This window comes from Gekko japonicus, unplaced genomic scaffold (genome assembly GCF_001447785.1).
Source record: "Gekko japonicus isolate JY-2015 unplaced genomic scaffold, Gekko_japonicus_V1.1 scaffold1830, whole genome shotgun sequence".
NCBI classification, from domain to species: domain Eukaryota; kingdom Metazoa; phylum Chordata; class Lepidosauria; order Squamata; family Gekkonidae; genus Gekko; species Gekko japonicus.
In genome coordinates, this window is record NW_015165300.1 from 350,150 (window position 1) to 369,371 (window position 19,222).

The 19,222-nt window shown below is 46.5% G+C and overlaps 1 protein-coding gene across 1 annotated transcript in view; it reads left to right on the forward strand.

Annotated features, from left to right (window-relative positions):
* The window catches only part of IQGAP1 (IQ motif containing GTPase activating protein 1), a 72,865-nt gene that overhangs the window by 43,087 nt on the left and 10,556 nt on the right, over positions 1-19,222 (forward strand). Inside the window, exons 21-30 of the mRNA XM_015410398.1 lie at positions 910-981; positions 1,072-1,141; positions 4,947-5,155; positions 7,019-7,174; positions 7,655-7,818; positions 12,757-12,981; positions 15,559-15,699; positions 15,797-15,881; positions 17,207-17,439; positions 18,996-19,128. Coding sequence (XP_015265884.1) covers positions 910-981; positions 1,072-1,141; positions 4,947-5,155; positions 7,019-7,174; positions 7,655-7,818; positions 12,757-12,981; positions 15,559-15,699; positions 15,797-15,881; positions 17,207-17,439; positions 18,996-19,128 — 1,488 coding nt within the window. The remainder of the gene's footprint in view (positions 1-909; positions 982-1,071; positions 1,142-4,946; positions 5,156-7,018; positions 7,175-7,654; positions 7,819-12,756; positions 12,982-15,558; positions 15,700-15,796; positions 15,882-17,206; positions 17,440-18,995; positions 19,129-19,222) is intronic.

The following is a 19,222-nucleotide window of genomic DNA, read 5'->3' on the forward strand; positions in this document are numbered from 1 at the left end:
ATATTCTTGGTGCTTGGGGGGGGGGGCAACAGCGGGAGGGCTTCTAGTGCCTTCCTGGCCCCACCGCTGGACCTCCTGATGGAACCTGGTATTTTTGGCCACCATGTGACAGAGTGTTGGACGGGATGGGCCATTGGCCTGATCCAACATTGGCTTCTCTTATGTTCTTCTCTTAAGGGTGCCAGTTTTTCCCCTTCAACTGCACTGCTGGAACTAGCAGTCTCTTTTCTGGAGGAATTTGGAGTGGGCTTGCTCTATTTTAGGAAAGAGCGGACTGGTTACTGCAGGAAACTTCTTTCTGCATGCACTCTGGGTGGTTTAATAGATGGCTCTGGCGCTCATCTCCCTTCTTTGGTAGCTAGGGTGCAGTTGAGTGTTGCAGAACCAGCCCCACCGTGCAGGAGGGGAACCCCGATCGTGCTTGTTCTTCCCTCCTCCAGCCACATTGGTGGGAGCGGCTGACTGCGTGGCATGGCTCTACCCAGGATGCTTACCCTGCTGCGCCTGAGATCAAGGAAATGGCAGCAGTGGCTCCACGTGCATATTTTGTCCCTTCCTGCATTTCCTGGCCCTTCCTGACTGCCCTGAGGAAGGTTCCAGAGGTCTTTCATTTGTGTCTCATTGGTTCACATTGAGGAAAAAGCTCCCTCTTCTCCCCCACTGGCACAGTTTCCTTTCTCTGTAACTGCCCTGTCTGGTTACAGCTCAGCCGCTCTGCAGGAGTACTGGTACGTCTGGGCCTTTGCACAGCCATCCCACTCCTTCCTTGCTTCCTGGCAATGTACCCGCTGGCTTCTGTGGAGCTTTGAGAATCAGCAGATGTGTTTGACCCTGCGAGGCTTCTTAGAAGCATCCAAGAACTTTGCAGTGCTGTCTGGCTGCACTGAGGATTCTTATGTTTTCCTCCAGATCCAAGCAATTACCAGGATGCATCAGGCTCGAAAGCAATACAGAAATCGATTACAGTACTTCCGAGACCATGTAAGATCCTCTTCCCTGTTATCCGAAAGCACTGTTTTATGTTTGCAGCGGAATAGGATGCTAAAGGCTTTGTTCTTCTCTTCTGCCTAGATCAATGACATTGTGAAAATCCAGGCCTTCATCCGTGCCAATAAAGCTCGTGATGACTACAAAACTTTAAGTGAGTACCTTGGGGGGGGGGGGGTTCTTGGTGCAGCTCTGGGATTCTGTGGCTTGCTGTGCGTGGCAGCTGCTGCAATACAGGCTTAAGGGAAGGTGATTGCAAATTCGAACAAAACAGTACCCTGACTAGCGTGCTTGAACCTGGACCCCACAGCCAGCGGGTTCGAAGTTGAATTTTTGAGTATGTGGTTTTTGCTTCCAGCACCGTATAACTTTTCAGTGTTTTCTCTCCGATTGCAGAAGACTATGTCATATCAGATGTGTCACATCACCAGTCCAGGGAGGGACTATGTCACATCCAGTGACATAGACTTCCATGGACTGCCTGTGCGACACATCTGTCTTAAAGGCTCAGCCTCCACAATACTTGATGGAAGACATACAGAGGAGGGTACATTTCATAAAGGCTTCTATTCAAAGTACTTCCACCATAGAAAGATACCCACATTTGATTTTTGAAGTCCTAAAGCAGCACTTTAGAATGATGAAGTTCTTCTTATTGCTGTCTTCCAGTGCTTTAGACCATGGGGTGGTAAATGGGCAGAGACCCACATGGCCTTCCTACAAGCCCAGTATTGTGGGCTGAGGCTTGGTTTCTGGCCCAGTACAGAGCCTACTTTGGTCACCTTGTTTCATCTAGCCTGAGCTTAGACTACCCATGTTTAAACTACCTTTGGCTGGAAGGGGGTAAGGTCTTCTCCAGGGCATGTGGTAGTTTTTTTAACATCTCCCCTAGGGAAGCTGGGGCTATTTCTTTCATAAACTCACCAAACTGTCCTTTGTGCCTTCTTAAGCTTGGAATAAAGAAGGATTTTCCCAAGCACTCCAGATCTTGTGAGTAGTGTAGCTCCCCTCCAAAGCTTGGAGTACCAAGGCACTTTTAGCAGCCTCTTATGTAGAACAGCCTCCTTGTATTTATTTGCCATTACAAATTAGTCATCCTTGTCTCTGGAGAAGTAACCTTCAGAAAGTGGATGCATATATACCAGATCTAGAACTCAGGTTAGTTATCAAGGGATACACTCCGCTGTGGACTTTCCATTCAAGGACACCCTCCTTCTCTGGAAGGGCAGAGAACATTGGGCCTACTATGATGAGCTTGTTTTCTTCAGCAGATGGAGGGTATCTTGTCTGTCCAGGTTTAAGACATCTCAATTTCAGGGTCTTATTTTGGAGGGTGTTCAGTCAGATCCAAGACTCACACTTCATCTTTTCTTCCTTTGCACTTTTCATACGCCTGTTTTTGTCAGTCACTGTACCAGTTATTGTTTGACATGATCTCCTGTTTTTTTCTGCTGTGCAATGTTCTAGAATTTGGACAGACTTCCTCTCTCATGTAGAAGAAACAAAACTAGCAAGGAATAAGAAAAGTCTGCTAAAGAAAAGTGCAAGGGATACCCTGCTTGAGGGTTCTGAAAGAGAAGAAACTACATCCAGTACACTCTCCCAACTTTTTTTTTTGATAAATTTATTTATTTGAGTTTATAATAGAAGCCTATATCATACGTATACATCAGATCAACAAGACTACTTATACATCCTATAAAAACACTCATTTGTCTCTCAACAACACAGAACATCATATCACTCAAACAAAGTACCTCAATGAATATCCAGTTCTTATTCTCAACCTTGCTAACCAGCTTATGTCGAGTACGATAAACAAATTAGTTGCTTTTAGGACATATATATTATCTTAACTAAATTGCAAATTCTAACTAGCAATATAAAGCATACATAATAGTTTATCTTCACCTTATACAATATTGACTCTTTTCCATCCTTAGTAGTCTGTTAGCTCTTGTTTCCATTATGAACATAGGGTTTAATGTTAAATTATTTTATTTTAATTTATTACTTTATTTTTTCCCCTTTCGCACATTTTTTTAAAATCATTTGTGTATTTTTAAATTCATTTTGTTTTAACTTATTTATTTTTAATATTTTCATTATATCCTATTAAATTAATTATACACATACATTTCCTATAGATCTACACCAATAACATTATACTCCCATCTTACAAGTTTGGATCTGGTTATCTTTTAACCCCAATTCAACTGCCTCATCATATACTGTGTTATCAAAATAAAATGTGGTTTCTTATTCTTAATGCAAGCCTTTCTAAACCCAGTACACACAAATAAATTATTACACCGCTACATAAATACTATTCCCTGATTCAAACATCTCGCATTTGTTTTCCAATTTTCCCCCTTAGTTTATCAGTTCATTCATTGCATTCCCAAATTATCTTATCCCTTTTTAAATATTTATTCCCCGCCAAATTTTTTAGTTGCCTTTATACCATTTTTAATTTAATAACTCTTCTCAGTAATCAGTCTTATCTGAATTTCCCCATGATTTATACATAAAAACTTTTCTAATCACTACTAAATTACCAAAAGAAAATATCACTAACATAAACAAAACTAAAACAAAAAAGACAAAACCACGTTATAAATATTTAAATGCATTTGAGGTCGTTCTTCCATCTTATCAGGTATTAGGTGTAGACCCATTATTCTATCTTTTTATAAAGCTTGCTTTTTCTCCTAAGCATCTGCAGTCTGTTTTTCCGCCTCAGCATATCTGCATGTCTTCTTTCTTTGTGCTTCCCTTGCTTTCCAAGCCTATCCTCTCTCTCCTTCAGCCATTCTGCGTTCCTTCCTTTGATGTTCTCTTTAAATTTCCAAGCTCGTCTTTTCCGTCTTGTAACCTTTCTATCTCTTTCTCTTTCAAACCTCGACCGTCGTTTATTATACTTTGGCAGTCCAACTTTAAGGCATGTTTCTTTTTTAAATCTCTCTCCAGCTCTCTCATTTACCACCCATTCCTTCTCGTGTGTAAATCCCACTGTTTCTTCCTTAGATTCAGTACCACTCTCCTTATCTGAATCACCTGGGGACTCTTTCAAACTAGATTGCTCCTGTTCCTCAGTCTTTTCAGTTCCTTTCTGTTTGTTGTCTAACTTTCCCAATATTTCTGCAGATACTTGTTGAACTCCCTTTTTAACCGCCTCCTTCAAGATACTCAAAAACTGTTGAATATTCAGCTCACACACCACATTGTTTTCATCATCAGTCTCCTCCTCGATTTCCATCTCTCCCAACATTTTAAGTCGCTCTCTCAAACCATTTACTTACATTCTCCACATGATATTCTCATTTTTCTACAAACATCAGTCATTATTCTTTTTATAAATCCTTATAAACCCAGTCCACTGCCACCAAGAATGTCTGAAATCTTCTTCCCCCCGAAAACAATAACAACACGTACTTAAGTCCCATTATTTCTCTCGGCCGTTTTCTCACTCCCATTTTGGGCTTTTCGTTTTGGGGGGCTTCTTTAAGGCTTCAATATCAAACGTACTCACACTTTCTTCTTTTTCTGTGTTGCCGTGTTGATCATTTTATGCACCTTGTGTTGGTTAAAAACAAATCCGGATGGCTGCAGCTAATCCGAGCATGACGGACGCCACGTTCTTCCCCGTCAAACAGTCCTGCTTCGGGGCAGTTTCTGGGCACCCCCCCGTGTGCCGAAAAGGGGGGAGGGCAAAAAAGATGCCCCCTGCTCCAGCCCCCTCTCTGGGAGGGCTGGCCAAGTTCTCCCGACACTCGGGAGACTCGGTAAGAGCTGTACGAGGTTCGGGCGGCACGGAGCAAACCGCGCTCCGCCCGTCACCGCGCCGCACCGGAAACGTTCCCAGTTAACTTTCAATCTGATGTACCACTCTCCCAACTTTTGATGGCACATTGTGGTGCAAAATGTGTCTCCTACTAATATGAGTCCTTTCTTCACAGTTAGTGCTGAAGATCCACCAATGGCTGTTGTCCGAAAGTTTGTCCACTTGTTGGATCAGAGTGATCAAGATTTCCAAGAAGAGCTAGATTTGATGAAGCTGCGTGAGGAAGTCGTGACCTTGATCAGGTCCAATCAGCAATTGGAGAATGATCTCAACCTCATGGACATCAAAATTGGTTTGCTAGTGAAAAACAAAATCACACTGCAGGTGCGATATGCTTGGGCTTTGGAGGGTGGCCAGAAGAGCAGGTGCTGGTTCTTGTAGCTGCAGCCAGAGGTCATTGGTAGAAAGGAGTTCATAAGGAGCGTTCATAAGGAGAATCGCCTTCAGCTGATCAGGCAGTTGATTCCCTTCCTCGAATGCAACGACTTGGTCCATGCGATGTAATGCTCTCTACATGGGGCTGCCCTTGTCCCAAATCCTGAAGCTTCAGGTGGTACAGAATGCTGCAGCCAGGCTGCTGCTGGTCCTCCCCATATGGGAGCACATCTAGCCTTTAGTAAAAGCACTGTACAGGCTGCTGATAGTGTACCGAATTCACTTCAAGATGCTGGGTCTTAACTTTAAAGTCTTTTACAGTCAGAGGCCTACCCTTTCCCCACATGTCCCCCAGAGAGCACCGTGTTCAGGGTCTCAAAACTGTCTGGCCCTCCCGGGTCCCAAAGATGCCAGGCTGGCTTCGGCCAGGGCCTTCCTGGTGGCAGCTCCACGCTGGTGGAACAAGCTCCCGGAAGACATTGGGGCCCTGTGGGACCTTTGACAGTTCCTCAGGGCCTGCAAGATGGAGCTTCTCCACCCGGCATTTGACTAGGGAGGCGCACTTAATAAACATAAGACCTTGCACCCTAATACCATCACCGACAGCCTGGGCTCCACCACCATAAATTGGACTGAGATGTCAGTCCCAGCCTCAAATGCTGACTGCAGGCTCACTGTAACAGATTGCTACTAATACCTCGCCATTGTGATACAGACTGCTCACTAGCACTGTACGATGATGGATTTCATATTCATATTTATTTTTGCATTGTTTATCTGTGTTTTAAACTTTGTCTTAAAGTTCTTATGTAAGCTATCCTGAGCCTGCTCCAGTGGGGAAGGGAGGGTATAAATCAAATAAACAAATAAATAGGGAAGTAAGGGAGTAAGGAATCGCCCTGCCAGATACAGTCAGTGATACATGATTGTGCAGCATCCTGAATAGGGGTATGTGTCTCTGGGACACTGTCTCATGTGCTAGCAAATATGACCATATCTAGCACAAGTAACCTATCTCAGTGTGTGGAGGTTGTGCCACACAGTAACTGCTAGGAGATCTAATTCAGCCATTTGTAAGACAGGCTGAGTTCTAAAGATCATTATTCCCAGGTTCAACTCTTGGCTTGTGTAGTTTTGGGAAGAACTTTGGGTTTTTTTTAATGCCTCTACATTGCCATTTTAATAGCAGACATTGTTCAGCTGGTAAAGGAATGAAGTACAAAATGTGCCACTGAAGATCCAGACGAATCCCTTCCCTTCCTGAATACCCATCTTGTTTGTGTGATCCTCAACTGCGTAGGGCGTTTATGTTAGCCTGTTCTAAATTTCTCCCATCTATGGTGTTACGTGGGAGATTCAAGAAAATTCCATATACAGATAGGTTGTGTCCATGTGGGATGAGTGAGATTGAAGTGAACAATCATGTTATTTTGCACTGTAAGTTTTATGATGATCTTCGTGCTGTTTTTTAAAAGCCTTTTCTGCTACCTTTGGAGGGTCGATCTGAGGATTGTAAGACCTTTATACTTTTAGCCTCAAATAAGAGCGAAATCATTGAACCTGTAGCAAAATTCCTCTACCAGGCCTCTAGATGTTCTTTCTGACCACAGATTCCAGTGTATTTTATTTGGATTTGTGCTGTAATGGCAGTAAAGGTCTGTGAATATGGGATCCAGGCAAATGAATCACTCCAAATCTGCACATGTTTTGAATGCCATTCTGTTAGGCCTGCAAGGCATGTGAGTGTGGATGGGAGGGATGACCTAACCAGGCCTTGATTTTCTCTCCTGCTCCCCCATATCTCTTTCACAGGATGTTGTTTCTCACAGCAAGAAGCTCACGAAAAAGAACAAGGAGCAGCTCTCGGATATGATGATGCTGAACAAGCAGAGGGGCGGCCTGAAGGCTCTGAGCAAAGAGAAGAGAGAGCGGCTGGAGGCCTATCAGCACCTCTTCTACCTGCTGCAGGTGAGAGAGAAGGCGCCTCTCTCTCTCTTTGTGTGTGTGTGTGTGTGTGTGTGTGTCCCCATCCCCCCCAGCAGAACAGTGGGGAAATAAGAAATCTGATGACAATATGAAAACGCCCCACATGCTGATTCCTCAGGGGATTGGCTACATTGTAAGGAAAATACCATCGAGGACATGTAGGTCATTGTGACAATCATCATACACAATGCTAAAATTACTCAGAAGAACACTAATAATTGAGCACAGTTAATATTATAATGCCCTTGTATGAAGCCCTGGTGAGGCGGAGCATATGGCGTTCTGGTCAGCCAGGCATTTAAATTCCCCAGTTTGCCTGAGCCGCCTTTACCTGATGTGTGTATGGGGTGGGGGGAGGATTATCTGTGGTGACTGTGGCAGATGTTCTTGTGGCTCCTCTTTCTCCCTGGCTGGCATTTCTTGCCTGTTCATGAGCTTGTCCTCCTTCCTGTTTTGCTGCAGACAAACCCAACATATCTGGCTAAGTTGATTTTCCAAATGCCGCAGAACAAGTCCACAAAGTTTATGGACTCCGTGATCTTCACGCTGTATAACTACGCATCCAATCAGAGGGAAGAGTACCTGTTACTGCGCCTCTTCAAGACTGCTCTGCAGGAGGAAATCAAGTATGTGGTTTTGAGAACTTGGATGTTGCACCTCATGTGCGGTGGTTTCTGACCATTGTTCGTAACCCTTTACGTGCTAGCCAGGACCATGGGGAGGGATCCCTGAAGGATCCGTCGTCTCCCCTCAGCCTTTTCACTGGGAAGAGCAGACTGAGTGCGGGAAGGTGTGACTCCTCCCCTGTCAGGCATGCAGAGCCTGAAGTGGCATTTCTGGGAAGCCTTTGTGCTAGAAGCCGCCTCTAGAAGTCTCAAAAGGGCTTCTCATCAGTGGGAATTCACAGATGGGCACTCACAGAAGAACCGTTATAGGTAAGCGGCCTGCTTTTCGTGGGGAAGGAAGGACCTCCCCCAAGTTCATTTTGGAGGGGAGCAGGGGGAAACCAGCTGGCAAAGTTTCTCCATTTGGAACCTCTCCAGTCAATAAGTTGACACAGCCAAACATGTTGCTGATGGGACTTCACAGATGCTGCCTGGGGGGGAGTGTGCTGCCTGGCTGATCTCATCAAGGGGGATTGTGCTTACTGGCTGATCTCATCAAGGGGGAGTGTGCTGCCTGGCTGCATTCTCGTGTGTCGCCTAAAGAGACAAAAGCCACTGCAGAGAGTCTTCTAGGCTCTGACCTTTAATTTCTGCTACTAGATGAAACACTAGAGAAAAGTAGACCCCTGTTTCCATTGGAATATGTAGGGATAACTGATACTCATTCAGATCGTCACAAGGCTAAACCCGGTTCTAGGTAAAATTCAAGGCATTTACAGATCCGTCCTAAAATTTTCAGTCTGATTACAGACTCTAGTTATGTATAAAAGGAGGTCTCAGAGGGAATCGTGTGCCCTTCAGCCTAAGCGAGTTTCAGGGTGACAGATGACACACCGAAGTCAAAATAGAGATGCTTTCTGTAGAGACCAAGGCCTTCTTCCCCTGATGCTGCTTCCTAGCACTGGTATCCAGAGGTTTGCTGCCTCCGTATATGGAGGTTCCCAAACTCAACTGTGGCTCATAACCATTGATGGATTTATCTTCGATGAATCCATCTAACCTCCTTCTAATGCCATCTACATTCATGACCACCAGTCTATGAGGGGGTGAACAAACATGTGGACAAGGGGGATCCAATAGATATTGTTTACCTTGACTTCCAGAAAGCTTTTGAAAAAGTTCCTCATCAAAGGCTCCTAAGTAAGCTCAAAAATCATGGGATAAAAGGACAAGTCCTTTTATGGATCAAAAACTGGCTAATGAATAGAAAACAGAGAGTGAGTATAAATGGGCAGTTCTCTCAGTGGAGGGTGGTAAACAGTGGGGTACCGCGGGGATCAGTACTTGGTCCACTGCTTTTTAACTTGTTCATTAATGATTTGGAGTTGGGAGTAAGCAGTGAAGTGGCTAAATTTGCGGATGGTACGAAGTTGTTCAGGGTGGTGAGACCCAGTGAGGATTGTGAGGCACTCCAAAGGGATCTGTCAAAGATGGGCAAGTGGGCATCAACATGGCAAATGGGGTTCAATGTGGCCAAGTGCAAGGAGCCAAAAATCCTAAATATAAATACATGTTGATGGGGCCTGAACTGGCAGAGACTGATCAAGAGAGAGATCTTGGAGTTGTAGTTGATAACTCACTGAAAATGTCGAGACAGTGTGTGACTGCAATAAAGAAGGCCAATGCTATGCTGGGGATTATTAGGAAGGGTATTGAAAACAGATCAGCCAATATCATAATGCCGCTATATAAATCAATGGTGCGACCTCATCTGGAATACTGTGTGCAGTTCTAGTCACCACACCTTAAAAAGGATATAGCTTTGGAAAAAGTGCAGAAAAGGGCAACTCGAATGATAAAAGGGTTGGAACACTTTCCCTATGAGGAAAGGTTAAGGCGCTTAGGGCTCTTTAGCTTGGAGAAAAGACGACTGAGGGGTGACATGATTGAGGTTTATAAGATCATGTATGGGAAAGAGCAGGTAGAGAAAGAGGTACTTTTCTCCCTTTCTCACAATACAAGAACTCGTGGGCACTCCATGAAATTGTTGAGCGGTCGGGTTAGAACGGATACTTCTTCACCCAAAGAGTGATTAACACTTGAAATTCACTGCCACAGGAAGTGGTGGCAGCTACAAGCATGGACGGCTTCAAAAGGGAATTAGATAAGCATATGGAGCAGAGGTCCATCAGTGGCTATTAGGTATAGATAGGGGCTCTGGGGCAAGTGATGCTCTGTCATCTTGGTGCTTGGGGGGGTCAACAGTGGGAGGGCTTCTAATGTCCTGGCCCCACTGGTGCACCTCCTGATGGCACTGGTATTTCTGGCCACTGTGTGACACAGAGAGTGTTGGACTGGATGGGCCTTTGGCCTGATCCAACATTGGCATCTCTTATGTTCTTATGGCAGTGAATTGCACAGCTTAATTACTCATTGAGTACAGAAGTAGTTGCTCTTCTCTGTCCTGAACCTGTTTCCCAACAGCTTGAGTAGACGTGCCTGAGTTCTAGTTTTATGGGAGAGGGAGAAAAACGCTCTCTGTCCACTGTCTCCACCCCATGCATTATTCCATAAACCTCTGTCATGTCCTCCCTTGGCCATCGGTCTTCTAGGCTGAAAGGTCACCGAGTCTTTTCTTATAGGGAAGATACCTTAACTCCCTAACCATCTTGGTTGCCCTTCTTTGTACTTCTCCACCACTGCAGTGTCCTTTTTTGAGACACCGTCATGAGAACTGCACTCAGTATTCTTAATGAGGCCACACCAAAGCTCTAGACAAAGGGCATTACAATATTGGTTGTTTTATTTCAATTACTTTCCCAGTAATTCCCAGCGTGGAGTTTTCCCCTTTCACTGCTGCCACGCACTGAGCTGACATTATGCTTTCTACTATAACCCCAACTCTAAATTGTGTAGCAACAAATCACACTGGTCCCAATACCAATCCTTGTGGGACCCAACTGCTCATTCCCCCCCATTACAAGAACTGTCTGCTTATTCCTGTTCTGTGCGTCTTGCTATTTAGCAAAATTTTAATCCATTAAAGGACCTGTTTTCTTGTTCCACGATTTCTTAACTTTACTAAGGAGTCTTTGGCGAGGTATACTAAGAAAGTGGTTCCCTAAAATTCCTTCTCCTGGGTTAAAAGTTTGGTTTGGAGTGAAGGCCTGCTTCTTGGTTACCAGAGTTCAGAAAAATATTGCTGAAACAGAGGAAGCAGACCTTGTGAAACTGCAGGTAGCACCCAGCGGCAGAGGGGAGTCAGGGAGCCCAGCTAGCCGCACTCCATTCAATCAAGGCCTGTGATTTGCAGCTGTGGGAAAGGGGACCGGCCTGGCTGCAGATCGGTTTCGGTTCCCTCCTCCCAGGTCAGACCACTGCTTAGGTCATCTGTTTAACTGTTGGCCTAACGAATTGGCGATACATCACCACCAAGGGTTCCTGTAGGTCTTTCAGGCCCGAGACCACAAGGGCCCCTTACCTATAAAGAAGTAGATTTCTAGTTTATTCTTTAGTCTGATGGTGACCACCTAAGATTTGGATATGCAGTCACTGTCCGACTCAAGGCGGACGTTGGCTTGTGTGGGCCAAACAACTTCTGGCCTTTGCTGACTCTGGAGAGAGCCACTTCGGATTATGGAATATTCAACTGAGAATGGGTAACATCCTGTAGCTAGGAACCAATGTCTTAAATTTCTAGCTTTCTGGTTTTATCCTCACAGTTTCTTGTTCTTGTTTAAAGTATTCTTGCACCTTAATAAAACTATATTTTAATTACTTTTGTGGTTATTTGCCTTCAACCAACCTCAGTCTAAATCCAGAGCCTAGACTGGCTGACCAGGTGACCAGAGCAATTGTTTTTGTGAGAACTCGTTGTGCAAGTCTACCTTGCAGGGGTGACTTCCTTGTTTAGCTCTGGGAAGGTTAGAAGCTTGCCCTTTGGTTTCTGATCATTGGAATAGTCTAAACGGCTGGTGGCAGAGTACCAGACTGGTGTGGGAGGAGTCACACCCCAGGGTTTTGTAAGTTTGTGTTCTGCGGCCCTTAAACAAAGAGTTTTGGCCCTGGACAGGACTGGGACTCCTTGACAAGGTATCTTGTCAAAAGCTTCACGGAAGTACACATATATAATGTCTACTGAATCAACATTATCCACAGTCTTGTTTACCTGTTCAAAGAACCCCAACAGGTTGGTAAGCCCTTTGCAGAAGCCATGCCAATTTCCCCTCAATAGGCTTTGTTCCTCAGTGTGTGTGATAATTCTCTCTTTAATGACAGTTTCTATTAACTTTCCTGGAACAGGTGTTAGGCTAACTGGCCTGTAATTCTCTGGATCCAGCCCATGCACAGGGCAGTTGCCACAATTGAAATATTGGAGCCAACTCTAGGGTGGAGGGCATCTCTCCACAGTGCAATTCTGTGTTATGGGCCCAGAGCACAGTTCTGTGCACAGTTCTGGTCATCTCATTGGGGAAATGGCATTGGAGCAAGCAAGCAAGCACAGGAGATGGAGCAAATGCCTTGAGATGATTCTGATGGGGTGGGATATTACAGGCTTTAAAATTACTTACAAATAGACAAACAAATATTTCTCTCAGAAAACTTGGAATTCTGGATTATTCAGTAGAATTGATCGGCAGGCAAAAAAGCGCTTTTTGTAATGCAAGCTTGGGGAAGTCATTATTTACATCCTGGTGGTGATCACTGCTGGCTTAGATAACTTTAAATAAAGAATTGGGTGGATTTAAGGAGAAGACTGTAGTGGGTACACAAGGAACATCTCTGTTCAGAGTCAATAATAAAACTCTGAATGTAGTTCTGGGGAGTAACAAGGAGTGGGACGTTGGCATGGCCTCTTTGTGAATTTTATGTAGATCTGGCTGCCCACTGTTGGGAGAGAGAATGGTGAGCTATGAGGACCTTGGTCTGATTTGTGGGGCTGCTCTTCATCTCTTCCAGGTCAAAGGTGGATCAGCTACATGAGATTGTGACTGGAAACCCCACAGTGATAAAGATGGTGGTGAGTTTCAACCGTGGTGCTCGTGGACAGAACGCCTTGAGACAGATCCTGGCACCGGTTGTGAAGGAGATAATGGAAGACAAAGCACTCAATATCAAAACTGATCCAGTGGACATATACAAATCATGGGTCAACCAGATGGAGTCACAGACTGGAGAGGCCAGGTATGGAGGCTGTTCCTACTAAAAGGCTCTCGTTGTTTCAGGTGACCTGAAGTTCTGTGTCAAAGAACGCTAGCTAGACCTCCAAGAATCATGAGCTTTGTGGATCGCATGGAGGGGGCCATCTGGCTGAAATGCACCTTCCTCCCCCCCCACCCCCCACCCCGAAGAGTTAGGGGGGGGAAATGTAGGAATGGGGGAAATGAAATCAATTTTGAAACTTTTAATTTTACTTGTTCCACCCCTGCTCTGCATTTCTTGCCTTTTACTGCTGATGTTTTTTTTTAAATTATTATTCTTACAGCCTGATAGCTTGGATAAATACCAGATGTAGGATAGATTGACATTGACACAAAGGGGTTCCAAGAACTAAAATGAAAACATTTATCCAAAAAATAAATATATAAGAGATTGAACTGGCTGTTTTTTTTATGTAGGACTTGTTATTGGCTTTAGTGGCAATCCCCATTTTAGTTCTCTGCCCTAAAAGAATTCAGCCAGCCAGTTGTCCTTTCTCTGGTCTTTAGCCCAAGTTAGCACTCTCAGAACCTTATTTGTTTTGCCCTCTCATCAGGCTCTTACTGGAAGATACTGGCATGCATGCAGACTCAGTGATTTCACCGTGAGGATGTTAGGGAAGTGCTGTGGCTCAGTGGTAGTATATCTGCTTGCAGAAGGTCCTAGGTTTGATCCCGGGCATCTCAAGTTAAAAAGATTAGGTAGCAGGTGATGTGAAAGACCTCTGCTCGAGACACCGGAGAGCAGCGGCCAGTCTGAGTAGACAAGACCGGCTCTGATGGGCCACCAAGGGTCTGATTCAGTGTAAAACGGCTCCACGTGTCCAGGATGCTGGACCAGGACCTCGGGGTGCTGCACCTGGAAGACTTGGCCTCCTCTTTGGCCGATCCTCTCTGTCTTCCCCTCCCCTCCCCTTCTTTCAGTCGCCTCTTCCTCTGCTACCCTCTTCTTTAGGTCTTTCTGTTGCCTCCACCAGCCACTTCTGAATCTTCACACGCCTGCTGCCTGGCCGTGTCTCAGGCCTTCGTCTCATTGATTTAAGCTACAGTCCAGCACAAGTTGTCAAATTGTCCACTACTTGATAAATCCTAAGCTTGATTAGTGAGAAGTCACACATTTTGAATTCTCTGATTCCTTATAGTTGTGAAAGAGGCTCAGTGAAAACCTCAGAGAGGAAACTGCTCCCTTGTCAGCTCTGCTGTTTACGGCAGGCTGCCCGGAGCCGGACATGTTTGGTAGTAGAACTTCTCTGACAAGAGCTTATGTCATAACTTTACAATTTCTTCATCTATGACTTGACTCAAATTCCGTTGTGTCTCAGGACATTCAAATGCCCCACAAAAAAACCCCCTAGTTTTTAGTGTCAGACATCAGTATGTTTCACAACTCCCAAAGACTTGTTTCAGACAGTGAGAGCTTTGATCCTTTCAAATAATCGATGTCACATAATTGATTGACAATATTATGCTTTCCCCTTAAGTGGGGACCCAAAGATGCTAATCACATCATCCGCCCCCCCCCCGCCCCCACTTTATCCTCCCAATAATAACATAAGATGGTTACAGGCTGAGAGATTGTGGTGGGCCCAGTATCGCCCAGCAGTCTTCCATGGGAGAGTGGAGACTGAAACTTGCTTGTCCCACGAGTCCAAAATGCTAACCACGCCGCCGCATCAACTCTTCTCTGGGGCAGCGTTTACTGGTAGAACTCATGGGTTTTTTTAAACCCCAGTACCCCTAATGTGTTTCATTGCCTGGTTCAAAACCTCACCCCAATTGAAAAATCAGTTAATAGTTATGTTTTTTTTAAATACCCCGCCCAGATGCTTTTTTGTTTACGGGGGGGTGGGGAGTGGTAAATGGCTATGTTTTAAGGACATTTTCTACGCATTCTGCCAAAGAACGTGCACCTGGGGCTTCAGTGCCTGCCAATTGATAAACAGACATTGCCTTACTGTCCAGATTTACAGTCTTTACATCTATTTGCTGAGTTTCCATAGAGGATTTCAGGTCTTTCTCCATAGGCATTAGTACACATTTTAATGAAGACCTCATGGATGAGTTCGAAATCAGACCACCTGCTGTGGCTGTGAGAACAGAAGCTGCAAACAGGGGCTTTAGCATCAGAGGATGCTGAAGAAAACTGGGTGTATGTTCCGAAGTACCTTGATGGGGCGGTGCTCAGGGGCTTTGGCCTGGGCTTCAGCATGGTCATTTCAGGGAAAAGCAGCGTGTGGCATTATGAGGGTTCGGCACTGAAGCCTGGTGCTGCCGCCGCCGCCCTCCTGTGTTTTTGACGCCCCTGCCTTTTCCTTGCCACTCCCAGTGGGCTACCCCCCCCCCCTTTGCTGCTTTTGCTGGTTCTGGATAGCAGGAGGAGCATGGAGCTTCTGAAGTGAACGGCCTTTCTTTTTTTTGCCACTGTAAAGGCGAAAGGAGCCCTTTTCTTTCTGGCTTTGGAAAACTTCTCAAAGGGCAGGCAACATAAAGGCAATAATTCCTGTGAGGGGTGAGGGCCTCCCTGGGTCCACGAGGACTCATCTGCCTGTGTCTTCTCTGACAGTAAGCTGCCTTACGATGTTACACCGGAACAAGCTTTGGCCCATGAAGAGGTGAAGACGCGTCTGGATGCCTCCATCAAGAACATGCGGACCGTGACGGACAAGTTTCTGCTGGCCATCATCAGCTCCTTGGAGAAAATCCCGTAAGTTGCTTCAGCGGCTCTCAAAGCTGCGGCTGGTGACAGGGGGTGGCTTGCCCCCTTCCTTCATGCATTGCTCCCTGTCGTGTCCCTTCTGCAGTTACGGCATGCGTTTCATCGCCAAGGTCCTGAAAGACTCATTGCACGAGAAATTCCCTGATGCCAGTGAGGATGAGCTGCTTAAGGTGAGGGGGGGGGGGCTTGGCTCTTCTCGTGTCCGGTGGCCCGGCGAGTCCCGTGGCCCCGTGGAGGGGAGGGGGCTGGGGGCCGCTCTGAGAACACGGGGGCTTGCTGCGTCTGTCGCATCCCTCTCTCTCTCTCTCTCTCTCTCTCTCTCTGCTGGGCTTCCTTCGTCCTCTGAAAGGCTGTAGCCAGCGATCACGCTCTGTTTCGGGGTCAGCAGCCTAAGCCGGCTCTTTTTTCCTTAAAGAGAGAGTGTCAGGTTAACGATAACGGCCGTGGTCTCTTTTCGAGCCGTGTGGATGTCTGCAGGACAGGTGTCGGGCATTTGTCCAGCGGCACACTGTCCTTGGATGCAACTCGGTTTAAAACCAAGTTTGAATCACATTGGCCCTGTTCCCTGAATCTGCCTCGTGTTCATAAATGAGTATGGTAAGAACAGTAAGCAGGGTAACAACACCTGGCAGTTTCTCCTTAAAGACACACACCTGTTCCTCCTCTTAAAAGGTCCTGTTTTCTTCTCTCTCCTAGTTCTGTGCTTTCCCACACTGAGGCATCGAATCTATGCTTTCTCTGCAGGTGAATTCAATTTTTTCAATCATACATTAGGTGGGAAGCAGAAACATTCCCTTGGAGCGGCTCCCAGGAAAAGCAGAGAGGCACACGGGCCGGTTTGGTCCTCAGGCTTGGTGAGAGTAGGCGGGTGGAGCGAGGGGCAGCCCCCGCAGGGGGAGGCTTCTCTGAGTCAGCTGTCCTCTGCCCTCCTCCTCCTCCCCCCCCCCCCCAGTTGGGAGCGCAGGAGTTTCAGAGTTAGCCAGAGACGGTTGTGCCAGAAGGACCAGCCCCGTCCCCGGGTCCAAACGTTGTTCCCTGCTCTTAGCTTTATCCAAGGGCAAGGTGTTGGCCGTGGCGGCTGCCAGCTTTTCATGCCTCCGGGCAAGAGAAGGAGAGAGTCTGTGCAAGAGATGTGCAGTAGATGTGCCAAGTGCTTGTCCCTGTCTCCCTCTGATGGGCCAGTGTGCGGCAGCCAGGAGGGGCTGAGGAGCCACTGGACAGCACAGCGGCTAAACAGAGAAGGGACACCTCTTTGCCCGGAATCTTCGTGCTGTGTGTCAAGCAGCCAGCGAGTCTCTGCTTCTCTTGCTTTTCCTGCATTATTGGGGCGGGGGGGGTGGGTCCCCAGGTACCTCTTTGCATCAGAAGGGGATGAGAGACATCGGATTTCATGCTGTAGATATTCATAACTTTGCTGAATGGGAGGGGTTGGGGGACGTGGGCTCCTCCTCGGGAGGCTACTGCAGAGTCCTCTTGATGTGTTCCCTCCCCCCAGATTGTGGGCAACCTCCTCTACTATCGCTACATGAACCCCGCCATTGTGGCTCCCGATGCCTTCGACATCATCGACCTGTCAGCTGGAGGACAACTGACGACAGACCAGCGGCGCAATCTCGGCTCCATCGCCAAGATGTTGCAGCACGCGGCATCCAATAAGATGTTTCTAGGAGACAATGCACACCTCAGCATCATCAATGAGTATCTCTCCCAGTCCTATCAGAAGTTCAGGTACGAGATTCCCAGGGGGAGGTCATCGCTACAGCATGCGATGTGTCCTGTAGTCACAAGGGACAGCGAGGAGAGTCTGCACTCTGGACAGCCAGCAAAAGGGCTCACTGAGCTCTCTCTGCTCCAGAAGGGTGGGTGTGTCTGCCAGCTGTCTTGCCACAGCCAGAAAACATCGCATCTGGGAGGCAGCTTCACTGAAGTGGTGTTTGGCATAAATATTCCTTGCTTAGCCCTGGCTTTAGTAAGTTTGAGTTGGTATGTTGTTGTTGTCCCCCCCCCCCCCCCCCCCCCCCGATTCTTTAATCTGGGTGACTGCTGGGTGTTCACGGCATTCTGTTGCTTTGAAGGTTATAAGTGTTTGTTTGGCTGCTGTGAAAGCAACAATCTGTCGGTGCACATAGAAGCTTGTCGAAAAGGTATTTCAGTGTAGATTCAAGCGTCATGTCTTGATGTTAGTTTATGAATTCTCATGAGTAGTTGCATTCCAGAAGGTGCTAAGAACTTGCAGGTCCAGCACAAGTGGTGTAGAGAGCATCAGAACTCCTAGCATGGGTCGAGTGGGCTTTGAAGTATGTTGGGTCTTCACCAGTGTCTCCTTTTAAATATTGCTTATACAGTGACAGACATGTCACCAGTGGCAAGCTGTGTACCTAAATGAAAATAAGATGTTGGGTCTGTCTTCAGGCTTGCAAACTAAAAGGGGAGACACACAAGTAAAAGGGGAAAAGTAGAGAGTGGCAGTAGGTTTAGCAGTGCCAGAACCAAGAAGTATTCAGTGTTCTGCCCAGCCTTTTTAGCCGCTGGGTGTCTCTAGAAGGTCCTCTGTGCTATGCCATTTATTGTCATTGGGGTGTGTTTTCTGGAGGGAAGAGATCATTGGGCACGGACACCACAGGCCCAGCAATTAGAAGCCACCAGCAGCTGGAAGGTGGAGGTGAGACTGGAGAACCAGCGTCTGGGGTGTGTGTGTGTGTGTGTGTGTGTTCCTGAATCCCCCAGGCAGCCCCAGCTTCTTCGTGAACCATCAGGCTTCAGCAGATATGCAGTATTTAATGATGATGCTTCTTTTTTTAGTTAATGGGGGGAAACATCACATTTAGAAAATTGTAAGTCATTCTTGCTGAATAGATCACATAAGCAGATGAATAAACACATCCAGTTGGGGCCAGGCGGCACGTCCTTTGCTGGAACAGAAAAGGCACAACTGCCCAGCGGGCCTTAGTCCTCTAGCTGAGATGTCTCGGTCCTCATTTTTGCAGCCACAGTGAAGTGGGCTTTTAGAACAGGGAGGTGGGGAAGCCAGATCCATTATCTTGCCAGGCAGCTCTGCTGGGCAGGGGAGTGACGCCCCTTTCCAGTGGTCTTTGGTACCAACTGATGGCACAGACTGGCTGTCAGGAGCGGATGGGACTTTTTCCCCTTTAAAGCAGCATTACTCCAGGAGAGGCTTCTTCGCCTCTGTTCAAGCCTTCGGAGAACAGACAAAGACTCATTCACTTGGTTATGCCAGTAGTGGGACTTGCAGGATCGGTTTGGCTCTTTTTATCTTGCTGCAGGCGTTTTTTCCAAGCTGCTTGCGAGGTCCCGGAGCTGCAAGATAAGTTTAATGTCGATGAGTATTCTGACTTGGTGACTCTCACAAAACCAGTGATTTACATTTCCATTGGAGAAATCATCAATACACATACGGTAAGTCTTCTTCACAGCACTGGCCAAAACTCCAGCCTACGGCCAAAGTACCTCTGGAGACCAGATGAAATATGAATTTATTGCTTATCTCTGT